The sequence below is a fragment of the Urocitellus parryii genome, chromosome X (genome assembly GCF_045843805.1).
Source record: "Urocitellus parryii isolate mUroPar1 chromosome X, mUroPar1.hap1, whole genome shotgun sequence".
Classification (NCBI taxonomy): Eukaryota; Metazoa; Chordata; class Mammalia; order Rodentia; family Sciuridae; genus Urocitellus; species Urocitellus parryii.
In genome coordinates this window covers 123,049,181-123,061,858 of record NC_135547.1, presented here as the reverse complement: position 1 = coordinate 123,061,858, position 12,678 = coordinate 123,049,181, and the positions used below count along the sequence as shown (strand labels likewise).

The following is a 12,678-nucleotide window of genomic DNA, read 5'->3' as shown; positions in this document are numbered from 1 at the left end:
AGCAGTACTCGCGAGACCCTAACGGTACGCTCTCGCGAGATGTGGGTGGAACTTCCGGTGGGGCTGGGCGCGTGCGCAGATGGACGCGTGCGCCGTAACAGTCCAGACAAAGGCGGTTCAGTTTGGCGGGCCTCGGGGAGGGGTGATGTGGGCTCTGAGCCGTGAAATCTCTGGGTGCTGCCCCGCCACCCCGCCCCGGCGTCCGCCCTCCATCAGCCTTTCACAGTTCTTCAATTCACGCCCTAGGGTCACGGCCCTGCCACCCTTCAGAACCGCGGAGAAAGGAAGTACGCATCTTCTTCTGAGTTCCTAGTTCGAGTGTTAGGCAGAACATTCAGCTCTCTTGTTTTTCCCTATTCCCCCCAAACAGGCCGGGATTCCTTCTTGTCCTGAGCCTGCTGCCTGGACTGAACTTTGGAACTCGGGTCCTGGCGATTGGGAGGAAGCAGATACCTGATGATGGCTCAGGTAGCTAGCTATACCTGCCACTTCCCCGGTACTGGCAGAAATGAAGTCTCTGGGTTTCCGGGGAGGCTGCTGGTCTGTTTTCAAAAATTAGTGACCCCTTTGCCCACCGAGTAACTCATAACAATTTTCTCTTCCAGTCTACCATGTCCCCCAAGTGTGATGTATTGAGTCAAGATGAGCTGCGAAAAAAGCTGTACCAGACGTTTAAGGATCGGGGTATACTGGACACGCTTAAGGTATCAGATTTAGGCATATCTGTGTCATAATTTACAAGTGTAATTGGTTAACAGTCCACATTTAAATTTATCCAGAGCTTGGGCTTTTCAAGTAGTATGATGTACACATTGTATTAATGAGTTACATTTTTATATGGAAAATATTGAGTAGTCGTAAAAAGAATATTCAAATAATAGATTTATTGAACTGACATTAAGTAAGTAATACTTATATAATGAACACCTTTTAATTTAGGTTTGTTTTGTAAATGTAGTTTACAGATTCCTTAACAAGTGGTTTTGTAGTAAGTTTGATTGAAGAGGAGCATTAACACTATATAGAAAACATTAAGTGTACTGCTTATGATAGAATAGCTTAAGGAATAAAAAATTTTTTAAATATTCATATGTTTCAATATATTTTGTCAGAGATTTATTTTTCTCACAATTATACTTTTTAAAATTTTTTAAAAATTGTAGATGGTCACAATACCTTTATTTATTTTTATGTGGTGCTGAGGATCGAACCCAGTGCCTCATTGGAGCTAGGCAAGTGCTCTACCACTGAGCCACACTTCCAGCCCCAGAAAATTATTTTGATAGTTATTTTTTACAAAATCAGTAAAACAGCAGTTTATTATTTTATAATTTTCAAAATTAGATTTGAGTTTTGGCTAAGTGGGGCAGAAAACAAAATGTCTTGGACTGTTGGCTCAGAAATCATCCTAGGAAGCCCACCTTGATGCCTTTTGTGCTTAGCTCTAATGAGATGACATAGGAGGATTGAAGTGAATAATGCAATGTTCATTAAACACCTTCCAGCTCCTATCATTTCCCACTTCTTCAACATTCAATTCTGACTACATCCATTCAACTTTGTTTCTTTAATAACATGAAATCAACCCAAAATTTTTTTTTTCTCTTTCTCTGTCTTTGCAGAGGTTTTTTACTACACTGAGGTCTGGGCCTTACAGTTTTTTGTTTGTTTTATGTTGCTGGGGATTGAACCCAGGGCCTTGTGCATGGGCAAGCACTCTACCAATTGAGCTATATCCCCAGCCCATGGGCATTACAGTTATTATAAACTGGCCCTAGTGTTTATAGGTGTGGCTGGCATTGATTTTTCTCTGCCCCACAAACTCCTCACTGTTCACACCACTACTGGGTATCACCATATTGGACTCTAATATACTTTAATATGGATAGCAAATATGTATTACTACACTACATATTTAGATTAACATCAAGGAGTAGAATTGGCTCATTGGTTTTTTTGATAATATATATTTCAGAAGTATGTTCTACATTTAAAATAACAAGAAATTAATGAAAACTGAGCCTGATTCACCACCACCACCACCACCACCACCACCATCTTCCCCATTGCTTCATGTAACTTCATGAAAATACTTCACACTCATCTGGAAAAGACAAAAAAGCAGAAGAGAAAAATCGTCTAATATAACCACTACTTGGTACAATGTGTGTGTATCTTTTTTAAAAAATATATTTTTTAGTTGTAGATGAACACAATACCTTTATTTTATTTTTATGTGGTGCTGAGGATCGAACCCAGTGCCTCATGCATGCTAGGCGAGCACTCTTTTTCTGAGCCACAACCCCAGCCCAATTTTTTTTATTTAAATGATTTGATGAACATTTCCTTATTTCCTTAAATTTCTTGAAATCCTTATTTTCAGTGACAGCAGGCTAATCTTTGGATGTATGAGTAATTCGTGTAGTAGTTTCCAGTTGTTGAATGTTTTACAAAGAACTGTCAATTACATCTCTTATTTTTTGCCTAGCATAGATTGACTTTCATTAATGAGTCAAAGGACATGAGCATTTGTAAGATTCTTTTTTTTTTTTTTTTGGTACTGGCTTGATGTATATTTCTTGTTCTGGAAAGATTATAATCGTTTATATTCCACCAGCAGTCTGAGAATATTTGTTTCATAGCACTATTGCTGTCATTCTACTTTTTCATTTTTCTTTTTTAAGAGAGAGGGAGAGAGAGAGAATTTTTTAATATTTATTTTTTAGTTTTCGGCAGACACAACATCTTTGTTTGTATGTGGTGCTGAGGATCGAACCCGGGCCACACGCATGCCAGGCGAGCGCGCTACAGCTTGAGCCACATCCCCAGCCCCATTATTCTACTTTTTCATAGTCTAAGATTGGAAAAAACCTTGTTTGTACATTTGTTATATCACTTTTGACTATTAATGTTGTCTATCTTTTGTGGCCATTTGTATGTTTTCCATTGATTGACAGTTCATATTCCTTTCTCATTTATCTCAGTATTCAATTTTAATTTGGCTTTAAAATTGAATATTGTTATGTTTTTATATGGTCAAAACTATTTTCTTTTTATTCTCAGTACTCCACTAAGAGAATGAATCTTCACTTTTTAAATTTTAGAAAAACTATTTTTTGACATTTAACTCCTTAACCCATCTGGAATTAAGTGAACTATATTAACTCACCTAGAATTAGTTGTGCTTCATTAATAATACACTTTCTAATATTGAACAACCCTTGTATTCTTCAGCATGTCTTATTCTATTTTTTGGTGGTTTTTTTTTTTTTTTTTTTTTGGTGGTGCTGGGGATTGAACTCAGGGCCTTGTGCATGTGAGGCAGGCACTCTACCAACTGAGCTACATCCCCAGCCCATGTCTTACTCTAGAGTAGATCCGAAAGTGTTTTACTTTGATGTTGTAGTCATAATTGGTATGAACCAATCATTACTCTTTTTGAGCTGTTCTTTGACTTTGGTGTCTGGATAATGCTAGCCTATTCACTTTATAGCTACAGTGTAGTCATGGGAGAAATATGGTTTCCCATTTGGTTTTCTATGATTTCAACTTGATCAATGGCAGGGCAGATTTTTCACTTTCTCAGTTCAATAACTAGCATAGGTGAGTTTCTATTTTAAAAAATTTACTGAGTTTTTTAGTGGCCTAATTATCATTCTTTTGGGTATTTGAAGATAATTTGTATCTATGGTTAAATACACATTACTTACATATCTATAAAATTACTTACATTTCAAATCTTCTGATTCATTGTTTTGGGTCTGATTAGTCAATTTTGGAGATGTGTCTCTTCTCTCCCACTTCCTTCCCTCATGCCCTGTGGTAGTAGACCTTTTATACTATTCGATTTTTTTATCTTAGGGATATAGCAGAATTTAATTCTGAATAGATTTCCCTCTTGAATTGGCCGCTGAGAAACTCCAGGCCAGTGTTGTCACTTCTTTTAGCAAGTATTAAATGACATGCTTTTTTCTGTCGAGATGGAAATTGGTCTATAAATGTCATTTCATTTTTTTTCCTGTTCTTATTTTCCTTTCACTATGTGTATGTGTATGCAAGACACTCTAAGTATTTTTATTAATTCAGCTGGATCTAAATATACCACTTCCTCTGTATGTTATAAATGTAATTAAACTACTTCGAAATTTTATTTGTGGAGTATGCTGTATTCTTTGTTATTTCAGGTAATGAATTGTCTTAAATGAGGCTGAGCATATATATTTTGTTCAGTATAAATGTCTTTTTAAATATAGGATTTCAGGTGTATAATAAGTCCTGTTCTATCCTGGTAATTATATATTATTCTCCTGTAGTTAAAGGATGTAAGAAATAGGTAAAACATAAACTTCATTTGTTGCTTGCTAGTATTCTATAGATAATTTGAACTATTAGATATTTTCTGCTAAACCCTAAGAATCTAGGCAATTTACTCTTAAACTTAGCCTGTTTGTGACTGTAGCAAGATTGTAATCCCAGCAATTCAAGAGGCTGAAGTAGAAAGATTAAAAGTTTGAGACCAGCCCTGGCAACTTAATGTAGCCCCTATCTTAAAATTAAAAAGTGCTGGGCATGTAGCTCAGTGGTAAAGCACTTCTGGGTTCAATCTCCCAATACCAGAAACTTTGAGAAAATAAATTTTAAAGTAGATTAAAACAAGCTTCCATTAGTCTGATAATTTAGGGTATTTTCTGAAAACCCAAATGACTAGTAATGCCAGTGTTATGATCTTGAGAAAATTACCCACTTTGAGTCTAAATGTCTGCATTTATAAATTGTGAGAAAATTGTCATTCATAATTGCTTGAGGTGCAAATACTGTGAAAGTGCATTCTTTTTTTTCCTTCAAAATATTTTATTTTACAAGCTATATCACATTGATCCAATGAGGAATGATATTGGCCAAGTTATTTTGTGTGCATACAAATATGTAACAATAAATCCCACCATTATGTACAACTATCATGCACCAATAAAAAAAATATGGGAAAAAACAACACATTGATTCAAGATGGTATGGCAGAGTAGCAAAAAAAAAAAAAGCTTTGGAGTCAGATTTCCTTGATTAAATTCTGTATTTAATGTTCATATTTCCTTGATTAATTTCTGTATTAATGTCAGGTGCTTCAATTTCCTTATCTGTAAGTTGGGAGTAAAATATCTACCACTTAGGGCTGCTGTAAGGATTTAGCAAATCAAAATACAAAGTACTTGGGACAGTGGCAGACTACTAATGCTAACATTATATGAACTCAATGGAATGGTATAAAGAAGATGGCACTTTTTGCTCTAGGACAAATCTCACAATGACCACACAGCACCATGGAGTTGTAGAGGCAAGGTCATCCTAACAGCCCTTCTAGACTCACATTAACTTGGAGTACTGTGGGAGCTACATCATAAGCTAATACCTCTGGGATGCTTCCCTATGATTAAACTCTAAGGACAGGCTCAGGTATTGTGGACGGATCTTTGTGCATGTGTGTGTGTGCAAAGTTAATATGTTAGTAAGGTATTCTAATGGGCTTTTATCTTCCAATTTATAAGTTGCGAAGATAAGGGGAGAGGGAAAGAAAAAGAGGAAGATGATCAAGAAAGGAGATAGAAAAATGAAAGGATAAAGATGAGAGAACTAATATAACTTCAAATGATATCTTCTTTTTCACTAATTTTAGTTCAATGTTACTCTAGGGGAAAATTTTTATGATGAAATTTGGATCTATGGAATGCATTCTTAATAAGCTGCCTTGGGGTTTATTTAATTTCTCTTGCATATGGTATTTCCTTTAAAAAAAAAAAACAATTTTGGGGCTAGGGCTGTAGCTCAGTGGCAGAGTGCTTGCCTAGCACCACATAAAAATAAATAAATAAAGGCATGCTATCCATCTGCAACTAAAAAAAAAATTTTTTTAAGAGAGAATTTTTTAATATTTATTTTTTAGTTTTTGGCGGACACAACATCTTTGTCTGTATGTGGTGCTGAGGATCAAACCCAGGCCGCACGCATGCCAGGTGAGCGCACTACCACTTGAGCCACATCCCCAGCCCCCTAAAAAAATTTTTAAAAAACAATTTTACTTTGATCAATGTGCCCAATAAACTGGTTTGATCCAATATTATTTTTATAGCCTCCAACAATCCAGAGGTTTGAAGTGGCAGAATTTTCTCCTTGATATCCTGATCACAAGCAGCTGAAATGGGCTTCTAGGGAAGTGAAGTTAGAGTCTATAAGTGGTCTGGCTGACCACCAGTTTACTTGGGAGCTGGGGAAAGAAAGCTTTTGCTGGTCTCACAGGGTAAGACAAATGGTTTCTAACTTGTGGAAACATTTATAAATTGTGAGAAAATTGTTCTTCATAATTGCAACAAGTGCAACATGTCCATGTATCTCTCTAGTAAAACAGGCTACTGAAATTTTTTCTCTTCCCTTTTTTTTTTTTCTCATTAGACACAACTCAGAAACCAGCTAATTCACGAATTGATGCATCCTGTGTTAAGTGGAAAACTGCAGCCTCAGTCTATTTCAGTGGAAGGGAGTGCTCTCTTAATAGGTGCCTCTAACTCTCTAGTGGCAGATCACTTACAGAGATGTGGCTATGAATATTCACTTTCTGTTTTCTTCCCAGAAAGTGGTTTAACAAAAGAAAAGGTAAAGTCTTTCTTGTTTTTGAATTTTCTATTAACAGTTTCTTCCTTTGATAATTGTAAAGTGCCGAATAGTAGCTAAGTGTTCCTGGACTATTTATATCCATTTCTTGTTCATCTTTGAATGCACATCAGTCTTGCACATAATTCATTATATAATAAATGACTACTAAATTTGATTGGTAGCTCATTTAGTCTTTTGTTAAAGAGTGATACATGGAATCACTAAATGTTTTGGAGCTAGGATTGATCTTATATTCAGTGTAGTCTAATTAAACTCATAAATGCCATTTCTGTTGAATATTTACTGTGAATTTGGTACTGTGCTAGGCCCAATGCAGGTGTCACATGTGTTACAGATACCAACTGGACCCTGGAGAAGTGATTTGCCCACAGTCATATAACTTGTAATTGGCAATACAGTTCAACTAAATCTATAGATCTTTAAAATGCGCTCTTTTTTACTATGCAATAGGTTCTTCAGATATTTTTCTTTAGAATTACATAAGAGAAGTGAGAAATGCAAAACTGAAGAAGATCTGTAAAATTCTGAAACATTTGAAATACATGTTGTATCACTTTAATGATTGTAACTATTTTTCCTCATTACTATTGAACATATTAGTCATATTTTATTATTTCAAAGGCAGACATAACAAACTTTCCATGTTTGCGCATGCTTTTAAATAGAATTTTTTTTCCAGAGCAGTTTTAGATTCTCAGCAGAATTGAGTAAAAGAGTTTGCATACACCTCTGGCCCCTCCCCATAGCCTTCCCTACTCTCAGCATGTTGCACCACAGTGGTACATTTTGCTGTAGTCAGTGAATCGACAATGACTCTTTGTGATCACTCCAAGCCCATATTTTACATTAGAGTTCACTCTTGATGGTGTCCCTGTGTTTTTACTCTTTTATCTATTCTTGACCATAAGTTTAATACTATTAAATTTTAAAGAAATAAAAACAATGTCAGTATTTGAATGAAAGCCTGAAATTTAAACATGCTATATTTCTTCATTAGCAACTAAATTCTAACATTAAGAATTCATTTTTAATTCTGTTAACATTAATTCATTCTCTAGCTTCCTAATGATACATTACAAATTTGTTTACTATGTAGTCAGCTATAGCAGTAATTAATCCAGTTCATACATTTAATGGTTTCTGCTAATATAAAATGTCATGAAGGATAGTTCTTTTTTTTTTTGTATCGGGGATTGAACTCAGGGGCACTCAACCACTGAGCCACATCACAAGCCCTGTTTTCTATTTTATTTAAAGATAGGGGCTCACTGAGTTGCTTAGCACCTTGCTATTGCTGAGGCTGGCTTTGAACTCGAGATCCTCCTGCCTCAGCCTCCTGAGTTGCTGGGATTACAGGAGTATACCACCTTGCCCAGCTCAGGATATTTCTTTTAAAAGAACACCATTTGAGAAAAATTATCAGGAGATATATACATGCATATATATATATATATATATATATATATATAGTATAGAAGTGTAGAAGTATATATATATATATATATATATATAGTATAGAAGTGTAGAAGTATATATATATATAAGTTGTCCAAAATATCTTTTTAAAAACATTTTAGATACAGTAGTCATTTATAGTTATAAGGACTGTAAAAAATCTAGTTCATTTACATTTTTAAATAGTTGTAAAGACTCTAGAATTTGCTCATATTCTTTGGCTCATCAGATATTTGTCATCTAAGGTATTAATCATTTCTGTTATTTCAAGTATGCCATCTTTAATGTAAAAGTATTTGGAAGTTAATTATATGATTTAAAAAATTTATCCTTTTAACCTCAATCTATTGTTTAAGAAACAGCCTTAATTTTGCATTTTACTATATTTATAATCTTATTTAATCTGAATCATAATTCTTAATTTTATATTCAAAAATATATCCCAACTTGCCACTTAAACATTGGTGTAAAAATATGACTAATTAATTTTCCCCCTTAAGGTATATACTATGCAGGATCTATTACAACTCATTAAAATCAACCCCAAGTCCAGTCTCTACAAATCACTGGTAAGATTATTATTTTTTTAATAACCTGTTTTTTGTCTTGTTAATTATAACTAGATAGTTGAATAAAAGTAAAATATTTTCTTTTTGCAGGTCTCAGGATTTGATAAAGGAAACCAAAAAGGTAGGAACCTTCATCTTTGTAAAGAAGAACAACATTTTTGTATGTACTTTTTCCTATAAAAGTATGAAGTTGTTAATTTTTAGAGGGAAGAGTAGGAAATTTAAATTTTTTTTTGTTTTATTTGTTTTGTGCTAGGAATCAACCCAGGGCCCTGTGCATGCTAGGCATGGGCAGTACTGCTGAGCTACATCCCAGCCCTAAGAAACTTAATTTGAATTAAGTCATTTGATTTTCCTTGCTGACTGTATCTTGCCTTTAAAAATAAGCAATGGTTCATAAATTGTTCCGAAAAATGCAGGTCATTTTTTCACATAGTGCCTTTTTAATAACTCCTAGATACTTAAATAAGTAAACTAGTGATGGTAATCAAGAGCCCTACAAATATCCACTGTTGAGGGCTGGGGTAGCTTGGTGGTAGAGCACTTGTGTAGCATGAAGCACTGGGTTCAATTCTCAGCACCGCATATAAATAAATGAATAAAATAAAGGTTCATTAACATCTAAAAACTATTTTAAAGAATCCACTGTTTGGAACATTATTGGCAGGGAGGGGGGTACTCCAAAAAAAATAAAGTATTAAATGTATTAATTTTTTGTCACTGTATCCTTTTTTTTATTGGTGCATTGTTGTACGTGATGGTGGAATTCGTTGTTGCATATTTGTGCATGCACACAATACAATGATATAATTTGGTCAGTATAATTTCCAGTATTTACCTTTTCCTTCCCTTTGAAAACAATAAGATTTTTGATTCTTAAAATTAGCAGAAATTTTTTTACTTGAATACCCTAACCCTTTTTCATTTTAGCCATGACACTGAAACTAGTTTGATGTCTTTTGACTTTGACTTTTGAGCTTCATTTCAAATAAGTATTTTATTTTTATTCTTTAGTGTTTATACAGACCTGATAAACTGCTTTGTAGTTTGAACATAAGCTGAAAACTTACCTTTGATTCATAGTTAATCTTTTGGTCTTTTTAAATGATTATGATATTATATAATGATCCTTCTGTGTTAGTTTGCTTTTGGGTTTTTGTCTGTTGCCAGAACTACTGCCATCCCCACTAGGACATTCATTCATTCCATTCATTCAATCAGAATGTATTCAGCAAACATTTGAGTCTATGACTTAATGCCAGGGCTCTTGGGAGTAATGTTTGCAGAAGATAACTAAGTTGGATCACGGGATGCTGCCTGCAAAATAAATCATCCCTGCTGAAGTATGGCATGGTAAATGATCCTGCGTTCTGGACTCTTAAAGCAGGACCATACAATGTCACTCTCAGTAATCATGGAAATGTCTTACTCTGTGCTGTCCCACGTGGTGGCCACTACCCTCATGTGACTGTTAAGCACTTGAAATGTGGCTAGTGTGACCCAACAACTAATTTTTAAATTTAGTTTAAATTTAATTAACCACACTTGAATAGTTGCTACTGTATTGGACAGCACAGGCCAAAAATAGAGAGCTAATATCTGGTGCTTTACTGTTATTTAAAAATGAAATTTAGGGCTTGAAGGGATCTTTAAACAAATAATCCACTTACTTAGATGTGTGTATTATTCAGCCCTTAGTAGCTTCACCCAGCATCCCACTAAAACTTCTGGAAGTCAGAAAAACTGAGTAGCAGACACATTAGGCATTATAATGCCAAAGTTTGGATAGAACCCTTTGCTAATTGTAAAACAGCTACTATTAATATGATTTTAAATGTTGGTGGCTTCTAATTAGGAGATTAAGAACATCAAAAAACTGGTAGGAAAATATTTTGTATCTGTTGTCTGTCCCTGTCTTATTTTAAAGTGTCTTTATGCAGTAGGTGCTGATCTATTGAATGGCCATAATAGTTTTCCCCTAGAGTCTACTCGCTCATATTTCCCACCCCTAATTTTTCCTTTCAAGATAAAGATGTCTAGGAATCATGGGTAGAAAATTTGGACATTAGTCCTTTATTTTCTGGAAGTTAAATCTTTACCTATCGCAAAAGAATAGAACATAGATCAGTGCAGAAGAGTAATTCAGAAATAGATCCATAAATATACAGTCGACTAAATGTTTACAATGATTCCATGGAGGAAGGATATTCTTTTCAATAAATGGTGCTATAATAATTCGACATTCATATGAACAAAAATGAACCTAGACACAGACTTTGTACCTTAAACAAAATCTAACTCAAACTCAAGAGAATCACAGATGTAAATGTAAAATGCAAAACTATAAAACTTTTGAACAAAAACAGAATCTGTATGACTTGGGTTTCATGGTGAGATACGTTACCCCCGAAGCATGATACATGAAATAAATAAGTGTGATTTTATTAAAATTAAAAAACATGATAGGCAGTGTTATTAGAATGAAAGCCAAGCTGCAAACTGGGGGAAAAAATTGCAAAACACAAATCTGATAAAGGAATTGTATTCAAAATATGTGAAGAACTCTTAAAACTCAACCCTAAAGACAGATAACCCAATTCAAAAATGGGCAAAGGGTCTGAACAGACATCTTACCAAAGAAGATATACAGATGGAAAATAAGCATATGAAAAAATGCTCAGCATCATTTGTCTTTAGAGAAGTGCCAATTAAAGCAAGGAAATACAACTGCACAACTATTAGAATTGCTAAAAATCCAAAACACTGATAACACAAATGCTGGCAAGGATGTGAAGCAAAAACAACTCTCATTCGTTGCTGGTGGAAATTCAAAATGGTACAGTCACTTGGGAGACAGTTTGGTTGTTTCTTACAAGGCTAAACACAATCTTAGTCTTAAGATCCATTAGTTGTGCTCCTAGGTATTTCCATGCAGATTTGAGAATTCATGTCCACACAGACACCTGCATGTGAAAGTTTATAGCAGTTTTATTTGTAATTGCCACAAATTGGTAGCGACCAAGATGTCCTTCAGTAAATGATTGGATAAACAAACTGTTCCATCCATACAATGCATCATCTCTCAGGATTGTGTTATGAAACCACCCAAAAAACGTAAATGAATCTTAAATTCATATTGTTCATGAAGAGGCCATTCTGAAAAGGCTACATATTATGATTGTATGTATGTGCATGTGTATGTATGTGTGTGTGTATACATATACATATGACATTCTAGAAATGGCAGAACTCTAGACATGGTAAACCGATCAGCTATTGCCAGGGATTTGGAGGGAAGGGAAAATATGATCTCTTTGGGAAATCGAATAGGTGAAGCTCAGGAGATTTTTTAGGATAGTGGGAGTGTTTTGTATGATGCTGCAGGGGTAGATGTGTGACATTGTACATTTGTTAGAAACTTATGGAACTTTACAGAACAAAGGGAACCTTAATTCAAGTTTAGGAGGTCCGGTGATCCCAGGATGGAATACAGACTGTGACAGATCAAACTGTTGGGGTGAGGGACACTGGGCTAACTTCAGAAATGAGTGGAGAATAAAGGCAAACAGAATTGGACCTAACTACTCTAGGTGATAGTTATTTCCCATTGAGGGACTGGTTAACAATTTTGGAACCACTGTATGTTAGAATTGACAAGACAATGGATAGTAGATGATAGGGAAACAGGTTTCTCACTGTTTGGGAATTCACAGATATAAATAAGGAGGGAGGTTAGAGTGATCCATGTGGTTGGAGACATCAGTATATACTCATATTTAGCTTAATATAGATACAGATGCTATATACAGAAGTTTTCAGAAATGTGTTTATACATGCTTTAACATACATGGCTTTATTCTCTTGCTGTGTCAGCTGGGAGGGCCTAGAAGCAAATACTCCAGTAATAGTGAGCAAGCACATTAGTGCCCTGTTGGAGGATTTTTTTTTCTTTTTTTCCTTTTTTTTTTTTTTTTTCCTTATCATTCCT

General features: G+C 34.8%; 1 protein-coding gene across 1 annotated transcript in view; it reads left to right on the top strand.

Moving 5' to 3' along the window:
• Positions 1-106: 106 nt before the first annotated feature.
• Ofd1 (OFD1 centriole and centriolar satellite protein) overlaps positions 107-12,678 on the top strand; it is a 40,076-nt gene continuing 27,504 nt past the window's right edge. The window contains exons 1-6 of the mRNA XM_077793811.1: positions 107-287; positions 371-468; positions 606-704; positions 6,445-6,645; positions 8,622-8,690; positions 8,781-8,811. Coding sequence (XP_077649937.1) covers positions 457-468; positions 606-704; positions 6,445-6,645; positions 8,622-8,690; positions 8,781-8,811 — 412 coding nt within the window. The 5' untranslated portion in view covers positions 107-287; positions 371-456. The remainder of the gene's footprint in view (positions 288-370; positions 469-605; positions 705-6,444; positions 6,646-8,621; positions 8,691-8,780; positions 8,812-12,678) is intronic.